The sequence below is a fragment of the Epithele typhae genome, assembly GCF_022376455.1.
Source record: "Epithele typhae strain CBS 203.58 chromosome Unknown BXZ73scaffold_166, whole genome shotgun sequence".
NCBI classification, from domain to species: domain Eukaryota; kingdom Fungi; phylum Basidiomycota; class Agaricomycetes; order Polyporales; family Epitheliaceae; genus Epithele; species Epithele typhae.
The window spans coordinates 22,416-36,791 of record NW_025954357.1 but is presented as its reverse complement, the minus strand read 5'-3'; the positions used below and the strand labels follow the sequence as shown (position 1 = coordinate 36,791).

Below are 14,376 nucleotides of genomic sequence, written 5' to 3'. Positions count from 1 at the left end.
CTCGCGTTCGCGCTCGTCCGCGTTGCCCGCGTCCATGTCACGCTCTTCACCTCTCCACCTCTCCACCTCGCCTTCGCCCATCTTGTCCCGTCGCCGCCTCACCGATGTCTCGCATCTCCCGCGTCGCCGCATCTCCCGCATCGCCCAAACCTCCCACGCCCTCTGCCACGCCGTCGCTCGCCTTGCCCGCGCCCGTGTCGCACCTGCGTCGCCTGGCTTGCCCTCACCGCATCGCCGCCGCGCTCTCGTCTGCGTCGCTGCGTCGCCCGCAGCCACCTCACCCGCTTTCCCCTGCATCATCCACCTCCCTCGCCTGCCCCGCTTTGCACACGTCCCCCGCCCGTTCCGCAAATACCACGCGTGCTCGTCGCCGCACTCTTGTCTTCCCCTCATCTCTCCATCGCCGCTGCCCCCTTGTCCCGCAGTGTTCTCTCCACCTGTAACTACATGATGTTTAGCATAGCATGAATATATTTTTTGTGTCCTACGTATTTGGGTGATCCGTATCTGTGGGTATCCATGGATCATCATGGCTTGCGGGTCTGTCCACGGGTGGAGCCGTAATCCGTGGCTCCGGCTCCCGCGGCTCCGGCTCTTCCAGCGGCTCTGATCCATGCGGATCTGGATCAAGCTCCCGGAAGTCACCTGATCCGTGGGTTCGGATCCGGATCATCCGTGGATCGATCCGCAAACAGCCTTACCACCACCGCATGACCGAGAACGCTGCATCCGCGAAGCACTTGACCACCTGACAGAGCGCGTAGAACCCACGCACGAAGCGCAAATGGAAGCACCCTTCGAAAAGAGTGAGATCGAGGCTGCCCTAAAACACGCGAAATCGGGCAGCACACCCGGTCTCGACAGTATCCAATACGAGGTATGGAAAACCTTACACGCACGTTTTGTTGAGGACAAACGACACCCCCAGAACACTTTCTTTGACGTCGTTAAGCTCATAAATGAGGCCTTCCGGGACATCCAACTGCACGGGATAACCGAGGGATCCGGTTTCGCAAACGGCTGGATGGCCCCGATCTATAAACAGAAGGGGGAAAAGGCGGAGATTGTAAACTACCGCCCTATAACCCTACTGAACACAGATTATAAGCTACTCACCAAGACCATGACCATGAGGCTGGCCGCAGCGGCCCCTTCCCTGATAAACGAAGCTCAGGCAGGCTTCGTACCTGGCCGCCGCCTTCACCACCACACACAGCTCGCGCGGCTGATCACGACCTGGGCGGAAGCAAACAAAGTAAATGGCACGATTGTAGCGCTAGACCAAGAAAAAGCCTACGATAAAGTCGCGCATGACTACCTATGGAGGGTACTGGAACGCTTTGGGATCCCGAAGGGCTTCATAGACATAGTCCGCGACCTATATAAAGATGCGAACACAACGGTAATGATAAACGGCGCGATGAGCCGACCATACCAAGTCACGAGGGGCGTGAGGCAAGGCGACCCCCTGTCCTGTCTCCTTTTCGACCTCGCAATTGAACCCCTGTCAGCCATGCTCCGAAACTCAGAGCTGAAAGGAATCGACATACCCAGGTGTAGAGAGTCTCTGAAAGCGACTTTGTTCGCAGACGATACTACAGTCTTCCTGGCGGAGGAAGACGATTTTGCGGATCTCCAACGGATCCTCGACACATGGTGCGCTGCAGCCAAAGCGAGATTCAACATCAGGAAAACTCAAATCATCCCAATCGGCGCCCCAACCTACCGGAAGGAGCTCCTGAGAGCCCACGCAGCAGGCGAGATCCCCAAGAACTACCCTAGTGATGTCCACATGGCCCAAGACGGAGAGGCGACGAGAGTCCTCGGAGCCTGGATAGGAAACGGAGTGGACGATGAAGGGGTCTGGACCCCAGTCCTCGCCAAAGTCGCAAAAACACTGGAAAGGTGGACAATATCGCACCCAACGCTCGAGGGGAAAAGACACGTCGTCCAAATGTTCCTAGGGGGCATGACTCAGTTCTTGACCGACGTCCAATGCATGCCAGACCTGGTACGCAAATGCCTGAACAAAATAACGTCAGCTTTCCTCTGGAACGATAGGCAGACACCCCCGATAAACCGAGAAACCACCTACCTACCCTTCGAATTCGGAGGCATGCAAATCCTCGACCTCAAGTCAAGGAACGAAGCCATCGCTATTATGTGGCTCAAAGAATACTTGACGTTCAACGCCAAAAAACCGTGGTGGACCTACCTAGCAGACGACATTTTTGCATCGCAAGTGAGCCTAGATCAGTGCCCTCGCGAACACCACCTGAGGCTCAACCCTTTCCTACAAGCCTGGAAGCCGAAACTATTAGCCCTCCCACCGGCGCTGCGTGAACTGGTCACAGTCGCGGAGAACTACAACCTACGGATGGAGGGCCTCGCCTTTTCAAGACACATCCTCTGGAGCCTACCAATGTGGGCCCACGTAGTGATCACCACGGGTGGTGGCCACCCGTGCGGGTTGGCGGGTCGGGTCACACGGGTCCGGGTCCGGGTCATGCTCGGCCGACCCGTGCACCCGCAGGGTGAACCCCCAATGACCCGTGACGACCCATAAGTTCACGACACACTATACATGTAATAAATAGTCTTTCAGAAGGGGTTACATTGTGCGAGGCGGACCCGGAAGTCCCGCGGCCGACCCCTTGACGGCATGCGGTGTGCGCGTGCTCCTGCTTGCGGACGTCATGGCGGTGGTGAACGTGCGCGCGCTGGAGGTGCGGGCCCAGGCGGAGACCGCGGCAGCAAGGATGCGCCGGTGAAGCTTGTTCCGGTGTGGGGAGGGGAATGGGGCGTGCTGCCGCAAATGTTCCCCAACGTCAAGGGGAGCGGGGTACTGGGGAGCGGAGGGCGGTCGTGGGGAGGGTGGTCGGTGTTGCGTGCCGCCAGGCGCCGACGAGCGTGCGCCCACACCTCGTTCGAGCAGTACCACCTGCTCCAACACCCACCGCAGCGCATGAACCACGGCCCGTACAGCGCCTTCCACCAGCCACATCGTGTGAGCGCGCGTGCACGAGCTCGTTCTCGGGGACGTCCAGCTCACACAGGTTGCGCGGTGGAATCTGCTTGACGACGCGCACGGGCGGGCGCCCCTCGTTGTTGTGGAGGGATGAGGGGGGATCGACAGCCGTGCTGCGGATGACGGAGCGGAGCGGTGGGGGCGCAGTGCCGTCGGTGGAGATGGGCATGCCTTCGCCCGGGACGGTGGAAGGGTCGGCAGGGTCGATGAAGTTGAGGCTGGCCGCTGAGAGGAGTGTTGCGGGCAAGGATGATCCCTTTGGGGACGGTGAGGAGGGATGTGTGGGCGCGGCCGAGGACTTGGTCGGAGGTGAAGGTGCGGAAAGGCACGTACGACGCACCCACAGAAGACAGTGGGGAGGGTGCCACCGCAGGAGGACCTCGATGCGGACACGGATGACGGTGAGAGACGGGCAAGCGGACGGGGGAATGAACATCACCTCGCGTGTCCGCTCCATGTCCATGTCTCAGTCCGTCGGGCTTGCCGAGTGCGAGTGCGCGTAGTCCATGTTGTGCCCTTTGTTGTCCTTGCTCGAGACCGCGTCGATGAGCCCGTCGACACTGTCCTGGCGCACGCTGTGGTCCAGGCGCACCGCACCTCAGCCATCTCAAGACCTCAAACAAAGACTGTGGTCAGCGACATCGCAGGCGAAGAGCGCAGACAGTGGGGCACGCACCGAAGCAGAGGAAACACTCGACCAGACTTAGGAAGCAGTCCTGCGTGAGAACGGTGATGAGCGTCAGGGCCACGCGTTCGCTCAAGGGCGCGGTGGTGGTAGTGGTGGCCACCATCATTGTCGTCCGGTTCAACGTCGAAGTCGGCACTTTCATTTATGTCTGGATGCGGGGGACCCGGAGGAGGAGAAGGGAAACGCGGAGGGCAACACGGAGGGCTGGGACCCGGAGAAGGAGGTGGGCGACATGGGCGGAGGCAGTGGGTGACGCGGAGGTGGAGGAGGTCAATGGGTAGGGCTCGCGGGAGGACGCGGAGGGCTGGAATGAGGCGAAGAAGGCAGTGGGCGAGGCGAACGCGGGCGATGCAGGGGAGGCGGAGGACGAGGTGGAGGCCGGCGACGCAGGCGGAGGAGCGCGGCGTGGGCGACGTGGGTGGATGAGGAGGCTTGTGTGTATTGCACGCGGGCCTGTGGGAGCGTGCAGGGACGACACGGGAAGAGCTGGGCAGAGAGAGATGCAAGGGCGAAACACCATAGGAGGAGAGGATAAGGAAAGGGGTCAGAGCATGAAAGGAGGGGAGAGACGGGCCAGCAGAGGAGAGCGAATAGATGGAAGTACGCTACCTCGCATGTCCGCCGCTCCATGTCCCGTCGAGCTTGCCGCGCGCTACTCCGACTTGCTCTTTGCCCATCCTGTGGTCGCAGTCGTAATGGCGGTGGTTGTCGTGGTTGTGGTCGTCGTCTTCATCACAAAGAATAAAAGGAGAGGGAGAGAGCAGGGTAGGAGGAGGAAGGGAGTTCGAAGTCGCGAGAGGTCGTGCCGCTGCGCGTAACCGCCGACCGCCAACTCCAGCCGTCCGCGTCACACGTGACTGACCCGTGGTTTCAAGCGCCGGACCCGTGCGTACCCTGACCCGTGAGCTCACGGGTCCGGGTTTCGCGGGTCCGGGTCCGGGTCAACTCAAAAATACCCGGGGGTGACCCGTGGTGATCACTAGGCCCACGCGCAAGGCAACCAAACTGCACTCCGCTCTCTCACGAGCAGGTCGCAAGCGACCCACTGCCTAATGAACTTCCATCTAGCGCGATCTGTAGGCGACTTCGAAGCGCTGGCGGCTAACCTGGACGAGCATGACCACATGGGGAAAGCCTCGTGCGCCTGCGACATCTGTAAACAAACGAGACATGAGATAGGCTGCCTAAATCCCCATGCATGCTTCGAGCGGGCAAAGGCCTACCTCGACACACTCCCACCTAAATGGGACCCACGAGAGTCACACCCGGAGGACTACGAAGAGCGTGCGATGTCGGACGCAACTGCAGCATTCCAAATGAACAATCAGCACCTCGAGATTTTCGACAGGAGAGTGACGACCTACGGCACGGTAGGAGCCACCCTACGGATCTTTACTGACCCCGGAGTCGAACCATGCAACGAAAAGCTAGACATGACCATAGACCCATCAGACGACTACATAGAAGTAGCGACAGATGGATCCTGCCTGAAAAACGGATACCGAGACGCAACTGCTGGAGCAGGCGTGGTGTATGGGCCAAACGACCCGCGAAATAAAGCCCTACGCCTCCCAAAACATATAACGCAGTCGAACCAAGCAGCAGAAGCAGTAGCGACACTCACAGCGACGAAGCACGCAGACAACCAAGCCACCCTACTCGAGATTACGGACTCGAAGACCGTAATGGCGGAGGCGACGACTCTAAGGAAAAAACACGAAGATCAGGGCTACATCCTCCAAAAAGAATCAGCACTCTCCAAAGCGATAGTCGCGGAACTGCGACAAAGAAGAGGACACACGGCTTTCCAATGGGTAAAAGGACACCAGGGACATGACCTGAACGAACTCGCAGACGAGCTGGCAGGAAAAGCGGCTGAAAAGAGCAGAGGGAATCGTGTTAGTACCAAAGTCCCGGACAGGCTCGTTGTCACAGGCGCACGCCTGGACGCAATGACCCAAGCTCTAGCATATAAAGCCATCCGGCAGAGGAGAGACGCCGCCACCGACCCGCGGCCTCGGACCGTAAAGACAGTGAAGTACGTACTGAGCGACCTAAAAACCGATTTTGGAGCCGACCTCCACGAGCGAACCTTGTGGACCTCCCTCAGGAAGAAGGACCTAATAACAAAGGAAGCACGTCAGTGGATGTGGATGGTCCTACATGATGCCTACTGGATCGGAAACAAGTGGCTAGAGGCCTCTATGCCAGCTGACCTCCAGGACAGAGCCTTCTGCACGCACTGCAACTCTCTCGAAGACATGACCCATATCCTTTTTGCCTGCGAGGAACCGGGGCGAGAAATAGTATGGGACCTACTCACCGAGCACTGGCAAAACGCAGGAGGACCGTTGATCGCCCCGACCTGGGGCTCCGTTCTAGGCGCAGCATGTGTACCGATAGTTGACGATGAAGGGGCAAGAAAAACGACACTCGAACGTCGTTGGACAATCCTAGCCACAGAATCAGCACACCTCATCTGGAAGCTCCGCTGTGAACGAGTCATAGGCAGAGAAAACGAACCTTTCAGCGAGATCGAAGTACGAAACAGATGGTACGCAACCTTGGATCGCCGTCTCGACCTGGAAAGAAGATACGCAGCGCTTACGGAGGGACGAAAGCGCGCAAAGCGCCTGCACGCGGTGGAAGCCATTTGGGCGCCACTAATCCAAGACGACGAAGACCTCCCGCCCAATTGGGTTGAAAAATGCGGGGTTTTAGTGGGTATTTGTAGAACGCCTTACGACAGACTAGGGCAAGGTTAAGAGCTACAGGAGTCCCACACATACGTGCGTAAAGGCATTTCCTCGCGGTGTAAAAACGGTTATGGTCTTCCTATGCTATGCTTTCCCCGAAAAACACCGGCCCGGAGTTGAGATCCTCACGGGACGGTAACCAGCGCGTCCACCTCTAACCCATCACAAGCCTCATAAGAGGACCACTGGGAAGAAGGGACATATGCGCTCCACCAAAAAAAAAAAAAAAAATGAGGGCCAGGCGTTCGACTGCCCGCCACGTTGAGCTGGCGCTAAAGTACGAGATAAGATAACAGGGTACGTCGTCCTCCGCCCTCAGTCGAAGCTCGTCTATCAACCTGACCGACCGCAGCTTCCTGCCGCCCGCTCGCGCAACGCCTCCACATGGATTGTCATGGAGCCGCTCAGGCAATTCGAGGAGTTTGAACTGGGTAAGTGTCTGTAAGTGTTCACATCGCTTACGTAAATTCCCCTCGACGAAGACGCCGGGTTATCGCGCTTGAACGACATGTGACTTATCCTCCTCCTCCTCGTCCGCCGCAGCGATAAGCAAAACGTCTTCCATCTGTCCAGCCATGGGAATGTTACGAGAATGTCGACTAGTGGCTGAAAAGAAGCTCCTTGAGCGGTATGTAAACCTCCGCGCCGAAGATCTGCTTCGCTCCTTCTTCCCGCACGACGTCTATGGCCACCAACAACACGCTCGCCGCAAGCGAGCCTATCCTTCCGCAGGGTGCAGGATATGGCGTCGGTGGGTGCTGTAGCTTATGCTCATTTTGTGCTCTGTCTGACCGAGCGCTCAGTCGTCGGAATTGGGCTGTTCTTCAGTGCGTTCATGCTCACCCTCACCGCGATCCAAGCGCGTTACACGGGATTCTCGCCCAAAAGCGCCGAAGAGTTCAATAGCGCGTCGAGGAGTGTGAAGCCGGGGTTGATCGCGTCGGGGATTGTTTCTGCATGGACATGGGCGGCGACTTTGGTGCGTGGTTGTGGTCTGCACGTTTCAGCGCGCCTCATGTGTCCCACCTGTGCGCATATAGCTTCAATCCAGCGCGGTGGCATACAGGGACGGTATCTCAGGGCCGTGGTGGTATGGGGCGGGGGCCACTGTTCAGGTCCTACTCTTCGCTCAGGTGCGTTTTCAGTCCTGCGTGTCTCAGAACCCGCGTCTGAGGAGGATATATGCGCACATAGCTGGCAGCCAAGTTGAAACTAAACGCTCCCCATGCGCACACATGGCTCGAAATCGTCGCCGCTCGATGGGGCACTGTTGCACACCTCATATTCATGTTCTTCGGCCTCGCCACCAACATCCTGGTATCATCCATGCTCATCCTGGGCGGATCCGCAACTGTCACTTCGTTGACTGGGATGAACACTGTCGCGGTACGCTGGTGGTCCGAACCATATGGACGCGAAGCACTGATCCATGCGCAGGCCTGTTTTTTGATCCCCTTGGGTGTTGCGGTCTACGTGGTCGTTGGAGGCATGCGCGCCACGCTGTTGTGCGACTAGTGCGTCCACCCGTAATGATCTTTATCTGAACCTTGTCGCTGATTTTGGTGACAGCACTCACACGACAGTACTGTTCGCTATCATCTTCGTCTTTGTGTTCACAGTCTATACTACAAGCGAGAAGATCGGTTCTTTCAGCGCCATGCACGCTCTCCTCTCGAAAGCGGCCGCTGACCAACCTGTCGCCGGGAACGCGCAGGGCTCGTATCTCACTATGCGTTCCAAAAACGGTCTCATCTTCGGCGTCATCAACGTCATCGGCAACTTTGCTACCGTCTTCCAGGACCAAGCTGTGAGTGTCGGTTCCTTCTCGAGCTGCGTCCGACGTTCTGATATTGAGCCGCAGTATTGGCAACGAGCCATCGCCTCCTACCCGGCAACTTGCGTCAAGGCTTACCTTCTGGGTGGTCTGGCATGGTTCGCCATTCCGTTCATGTTCTCCACGACCCTCGGTCTTGCTGCCGTCGCGCTGCGTGGCGATCCGGACATGCGCATTCTCACCCCTGAAGACGTGTCCGCCGGACTACCTGCGTCTGCGGCGGCGGCGGCGCTCATGGGGCAGTCTGGGGCGGCGGCGCTGTTGGTGGTACTGTTTTTGGCGGTCACAAGCGCGACATCGGCCGAGCTCATCGCCGTCTCGTCGCTGTTGACGTACGACGTGTACAAAGTACGCTTCTCGACGGTCGAAGTGTTGAAGTCTTGCTCATGTTGTTGCAGAAATACTTCAACCCCAATGCGTCTGAAGCACAGATTTTGAAGGTGTCACACGCAATGGCGAGTGCGCCGATGATCTCGTACTTGGTCCCGGCTAATTTCTATCACAGGTTGCTGTTTTCGCGATCGTGATGGGCTTGCTAGGTACCATATTCTTCTACATCGGAATATCCCTAGGATGGCTCTATGTAAGCACCTGTTCCTTCGTCTTCGGACATGAGTTCTGACGTGCATCCACCATCAGGAATTTATGGGGGTAGCGCTTGGATCTGCCGTGGTCCCCATTGCCATGTGCGTCACTTGGAGCAAAGCCAACAAGTGGGGCAGCATCGCGGGTGCCGTCCTTGGTTTCTGTGCCGGGGTAGTCGCTTGGCTCGTTACCACTTCGGGTCTCAACGGAGGCGTTCTGACCGTCGACGTACGTCCTCTCTATTGTGCTGTATGCCCATTACTTATCTTGCTCGGTTGTAGACCACTGGTGGCGATTTGGAGATGCTCGCGGGTAATCTCGTGTCCATCGGGATTGGGGGTGTCGTGACGATTACGACGTCTCTCATAGTAAGTAATCCGACGGTCGAACGCTACAACGACTCATTGAGTTGCCAGTGGCCCGAAAACTTTGACTTTGAGGCTACTCGCGCTATCAACCGGCCGTCCGCGGTCCGTCCGCCCTCGATTGACACCGAGGACGAAAAAGGGGAAAAGCGCGATCATACCGCCGAAGCATCCGTCGAGCCTGCCCCCGTCTCCGTCTCCCCAGCCGACGAGTCCGAGCTCGACCCTGTAGCCCTGCGCAAGTCGTTCCGCTTCGCCGCGTGGTCTTCCGTCGTCCTGGTACGCTCCTCTGCGCTCTTTTTAGGCCCTCGCTCACGCCTGCGCAGACGCTAGTAATGCTCATCATCATCCCGCTTCCGCTGTTCTTTGCGCAGACCGTCTACGGTGTGCGTGGGCTCACTGCGTGGGTCGTGATTGGCATGATCTGGGCGTTCTGCTCGGCGCTCGCCGTGGTTGTCTACCCGCTGTACGAGAGCCGCGCCGCGCTCCGGGTGATCGCGCGGGGGATCGTCAAGGTGCGTTCGTGGGCAACGAATTTTGGGACGTCGGAATGCTAACAGGGCGGCTGATTGGTAGGATGTGTTTATGAGGGGGAATGGGAAGCATGGGGGTGCAGGGAGGGTGGCTGCCTAGAGATACACGTAGAGCGGGCTGCTAGTTGTGTACATATGTAGAATGTGAGTCTGTTCGATACAGAGGATGGTCCCTGTGTGGGCGTGGCTGGCACTGACTCATCCGTTATCGGATGATTAGGCGCTCTCCGAGTACCCTTCATAGGTAGAGGGGGTGACTGAATCGCGCACACACACACACTCTCGCATATTCTCCGCCCACGGTTGAAAGATTCTTTCGTGAGGTTGGTGTGGGTCTGTTGTTCTACATTTTTACTTACCCAATATCGTTTGGCAGATGGAGCTCAACATCAAGAATGAACCTATCTCCCCTCGTGCCATGGCCCGCTGTCCCATCGAAATCTTTACCGAGATCTTCCAATGCGTTATCCGTCTTTCGGACCCACCGGACCCCTACCATAAACCGTCCACCGAATGGCTGCGTCTCCTGCTCGTGTCCAGAGCATGGCGGGACACCATCCTCAAAACGAAGTCGCTCTGGAGCACGATCCAGGTGCATGGAGAAAACGGCGAGAGGTGGCTCAAGCTATCCCTGGATCGTGCCCGCAGTGCTGCCATCAGCATCAGCATCGACTTCGAGAACATCCCGTATCTGGGCCTGACACCCCTTCTCGAACACGCTTCCGACATCCGGTCGGTCAGATTGGATTACCTCCCCAGGGGACGCCTGCCGGACCTGAATACGTTTCTTTCTTCGGGTGTATTTTCCAGTTTGAAGAGCATTCGGTTGTGGGTAGATCGGGGAACGTATGCGGATCAGGAACCGGGGGAGGCTCCGCACCTCCTTCTTAGCAAGGCAAATGTCCCCTTCCTCGAGGCACTGCGGGTGGACATCAAATACATCGCGGATCCACGCTTCTTTGAATATATGGAAACGCTCACGCTTCTGCTCTCCTGGAGGATTGATTTCTTGCCGGAATTCATGGGGGCACTGTGCACGATGAAGCGATTGAGGTCTCTCGACCTCTCATGCTTTAGCTCCGACGCTTTCCCCCATAGCCCCGTCACCCTGCCGTCGCTCACACAACTCAACATCTCACCAGGCAGCATCTCGTCACTCACCAGGTTTCTATCCTATCTACGCCTTCCCCGTGCGACGGATGTAAGGCTCCACTACATCACGGATGGTAGGGTCGACGCCCAAGGCCGCGAGGAGCTCACCGGCAGCCCTGCAGGCATCGGAGACATCCTCCCTCGGCGCCGCACCGACGTGCTCCCGTTCCTACCGCTTCTCACAGATCTCGCTCTTACTATACGAAGCCACAAATGCGAGTTTGCGGCAAGCAGTCCAGGAAAAACGCACGCGGTAGAGATCGGTTACGACACAGAGACCCCCGGCATGCGCGCGATCTACGGCGTGACCGTCGCCCCCCTCTTCCAGCTCCGCGACCTCACGGACGTCGCGTCCGACTTCCCGGCCACAACTAGCCTCACCATCCACGCCGAGTGCGTCGTCCTCACCGCCGACCACTGGCGCGCGCTCCTGGGCGCGCTCCCTCTCCTCGCCGAGCTCCGCGTCGAAGCGCACGGCTCGCTCGCGCCGCTGTGGGCCGCGCTCGACCCCGGCGGCCCTGCGCGCGACGCGGTGCCGTGTCCCGCCCTGCGCACCCTCTCCCTCCGCGACTACAACGGCGGGTGGGACCCGTGGCACTGGGCGGCGGGGTACCGTAACGACCCGCCCCCGCCCCGGCTCGACATCTGCGTCGACGCGCTCAGGGTGATACTTCGCGCGCGGGCAGAGCGCGGGGCTCCGGTCGCGAAGCTGTCGTACGTCGCGGCGCCGCGGATGGAGGAGCTGGACGAGTTCCGGACGGTGTGGCGGGGAGCGCACGCGGCGGCGCTTGCGGAGCACGCTGCGGACGTGTCGATCAAGACGATGTACGAGGAGGTGGAGGGAAAAGACGCAGGGAGTCCATGGAGGGAAGTTTAGGAAGAGATTTCGGTCGATGTGTAGCCCGGAGTCGTAGGCGGAACGGGAGAAAACGCGTGGAGGGTCGCAGGGACGAGATGCCTGCCGCGGGAACAAAGTGATGGTCAAGCTTCAAGCTTCAGGTGCCATGTAGACATCCAGAATTAGAAGCATCCAGAGATCGTAGCCGAAATGGCTCTCGCTCGACAGTATGTCCCGACACTCATCGAGGGTCAAACGGTTCTGTGGTGTACAGGCGGAGTCAGTGGAATTGCGATCCGGAGCTATACATCAGGAACTACAGAACAGGCTTCGCCCGGCGGACACTGAGGCCCACCCTCGGCAACGAGAGGAACAAAACGTGCTTTTCTTCTCTTGTTGGGTCCGTTTAGTAGCGAGGTCATGTTTGTGTCAAGTCAGCGTGATGGAGGACCGGGAAGACACAATATAAGCGCCCAATGGCTGACGTTAGATCAGTTCACCTTTACTATCTTATCTCGAAGTTGTTGACTCGCGTGGCAATCTGCAGCAGCGCGACTCACAAATTCCGTTCATCGCAGAGAATTCGTACATCCGTGACGTCTCGCCCTCTCATGTACCCCCTCTTTTATGGAGTTTCCAGTGTCCACCAAGGCCCCGGTTTCTGATCAGAGTCCCGCGACCCGGGGCTTGCAAGAAGACTTGCTCGAAATCCTCAGCTACGTTTCCGCCGCATAGCGAATGATCCGTCCGCTCAGATGCAAGAACAACAGCGAGGGGAGCAAAAAAGGTGTGGTGGGCGCGAGGTCGAGGAATGGGACGTGGCCGAGCGGAGAGACAAGCTGACCAATCGATCTTCCAGGCCATGTGCCGATGCCAGTCCGGCGCCTGCGCATGTTTCTCTCTACCTTATCATCTGTATGCACTCCGATGCACAACTGGACGCACGCGCTCCCATCGGAAAAATCCCACAAGAGCTCTTCAGCTTGATATTGCGATGGACCATTCAGAAGCCAGGCTTCAAGTCGTCGTTTAGCCAGCTATTCGCTAGGTTTCGCGGCTTCAGAGCGGAACTCCCACCTGGCTTCCATAGATGGCTCTCCCTACGCCTCGTTTCCCGTCACTGGAACGAAACTATCGTCTCCCAGAAGCATCTCTGGAGTACCGTCATCGCATGGGGGCGGGCCCATGCGCGGGAGTGGTTGATGCTCTGTCTTTCCCACACGGATGGAGTTCCCATTGATGTCATCCTCCGGCTCAATCACCAAGGCACATCGTCTTTTCTCGTTGGAATCCTCCCCCACGCACCCCATCTCCGGTCCCTCGCCATATATGCCCTCACCACGGACGATCGCGTTGCTCTCAACGACTCGTTCTTCCTATCGACGACGTTTACCGCTTTGACGACACTCATCTTCGAGTCAGGCCCTCACGACCCGCCCACTCCCCCGGTCACATTCGAGCAGTACAACACCCCCGCTCTCACGACGATCTCGTTCAACGCGCACTGGCAGGTACCGCGTCCAGCGGTCTTTGCGCGACTGAAGCGCATCTCGCTGACCTTTGGGTTGCGCCTCTTGCCGATGCACGTCCTAGGGCTCCTCCATACCGCACCGCAGCTCGAAGAGTTCCGCGTCGATATGTACCATGATCATGAAGACCGCCCGGACTGGTTGAACGACACGTGGTACGCGCGCGTCGGGCTCACAGAGCCGGTCACCATGGCCCACCTCCGCATTCTCGAGTTCAAGGAGTACATCGAAGAACAGTCAGACACCGCCTGGGTTCTCGAGCGCCTCCGCCTGCCCCGCGCCCAAGTCGTCCATTTCGACTGCCACGGCGAGTACATATTCGACTATCTTCCCGACACGCTCGCAGAATCGATCCCCTTCCTCCCCTCGCTCGTCGGGCTGCGCGTCGCCGCCAATAGGAGCTCTTTCGACTTCGAAGGCTGGACCGCGGGCGAGACGCACCGCTTCATCGTCGACCTTGCAAGTTGGTGGGTGACCACCGCGTCCCACAGCTTTGTCCTTGAAGCCCTGGAGCGGTTCGTCGACACCATACCCTGCCCCGACGGTCCCTCCACCCTCGAGCTCGACGGCCGCATCGTTTCGTTCATCACGGAGCGGGCAGAGTGGGCGGGGGTTCTCCGATGCGTCCCCAAGCTCACGCGGTTGTCGATCGCGAACACGTACGAACACCGCGTGGACGGCCATCTGGTCGAGTTGGTGAATGCGCTGCGCGAGCGCGGGAAGCCGCTGGCGGAGCTTGTTTTCGTTGGCGAACCGCCATTGGACCTGGAGATGTGGAGGGGGGAGCTGGGGGTGGTCGGGGTGGGGAGCGTGACGCGGGTGGCGGGCAGGCTCTGACGAATAAGAGGGGTGTCAACAATAACAGTAGCACACGGTGGCGTTCTGCGCAATGGCGACATAGTACGCGCAGCCTGCAGGGCACCTGGATCCGTCACTCACGCGTTTCATACATCGACCCCGTCCGCGGCTCACGCGTGCCACTCGCCTCGGAGTGCCTCTCTTCCCTCGCGCGGAATGGGTGGAGAAGCTGAAGATGGACGCGAGCGCAGTGGGCATAAGTCGTCTACG

General features: G+C 58.7%; 6 protein-coding genes across 6 annotated transcripts; 5 read left to right on the top strand and 1 right to left on the bottom strand.

Moving 5' to 3' along the window:
• Nucleotides 1–1,513: 1,513 nt before the first annotated feature.
• Nucleotides 1,514–2,566, top strand: BXZ73DRAFT_93580 (uncharacterized protein; the record flags this gene model as incomplete). The annotated part of the gene is made up of 3 exons (XM_048026683.1): nucleotides 1,514–1,656; nucleotides 1,690–2,434; nucleotides 2,534–2,566. The coding sequence occupies 3 exons, from the start codon at nucleotides 1,514–1,516 to the stop codon at nucleotides 2,564–2,566; spliced, it is 921 nt and encodes a 306-aa protein (XP_047871107.1).
• A 928-nt stretch (nucleotides 2,567–3,494) lies between these two features.
• Nucleotides 3,495–3,822, bottom strand: BXZ73DRAFT_108505 (uncharacterized protein; the record flags this gene model as incomplete). Its single annotated transcript, XM_048017164.1, has 2 exons — nucleotides 3,495–3,625; nucleotides 3,705–3,822. The coding sequence occupies 2 exons, from the start codon at nucleotides 3,820–3,822 to the stop codon at nucleotides 3,495–3,497; spliced, it is 249 nt and encodes an 82-aa protein (XP_047871106.1).
• Nucleotides 3,823–5,401: 1,579 nt separating this feature from the next.
• Nucleotides 5,402–6,481, top strand: BXZ73DRAFT_57709 (uncharacterized protein; the record flags this gene model as incomplete). Its single annotated transcript, XM_048021602.1, has 1 exon — nucleotides 5,402–6,481. The coding sequence occupies one exon, from the start codon at nucleotides 5,402–5,404 to the stop codon at nucleotides 6,479–6,481; it is 1,080 nt and encodes a 359-aa protein (XP_047871105.1).
• Nucleotides 6,482–7,156: 675 nt separating this feature from the next.
• On the top strand, nucleotides 7,157–9,889 carry BXZ73DRAFT_57726 (urea transporter; the record flags this gene model as incomplete). Its single annotated transcript, XM_048021604.1, has 14 exons — nucleotides 7,157–7,223; nucleotides 7,276–7,451; nucleotides 7,513–7,605; nucleotides 7,667–7,858; nucleotides 7,910–7,986; nucleotides 8,042–8,279; nucleotides 8,334–8,654; nucleotides 8,705–8,788; nucleotides 8,812–8,889; nucleotides 8,946–9,119; nucleotides 9,173–9,259; nucleotides 9,308–9,535; nucleotides 9,583–9,771; nucleotides 9,833–9,889. 14 exons carry the CDS (start codon nucleotides 7,157–7,159, stop codon nucleotides 9,887–9,889), a joined length of 2,061 nt encoding a protein of 686 aa, XP_047871104.1.
• Nucleotides 9,890–10,207: 318 nt separating this feature from the next.
• On the top strand, nucleotides 10,208–10,534 carry BXZ73DRAFT_57724 (uncharacterized protein; the record flags this gene model as incomplete). The annotated part of the gene is made up of 1 exon (XM_048021603.1): nucleotides 10,208–10,534. A coding segment is annotated over one exon (327 nt), but the record flags the coding sequence as incomplete, so codon positions are not given.
• Nucleotides 10,535–12,534: 2,000 nt separating this feature from the next.
• BXZ73DRAFT_83188 (uncharacterized protein) lies at nucleotides 12,535–14,145 on the top strand (the record flags this gene model as incomplete). The annotated part of the gene is made up of 1 exon (XM_048023876.1): nucleotides 12,535–14,145. One exon carries the CDS (start codon nucleotides 12,535–12,537, stop codon nucleotides 14,143–14,145), a length of 1,611 nt encoding a protein of 536 aa, XP_047871102.1.
• Between the last annotated feature and the right edge of the window lie 231 nt (nucleotides 14,146–14,376).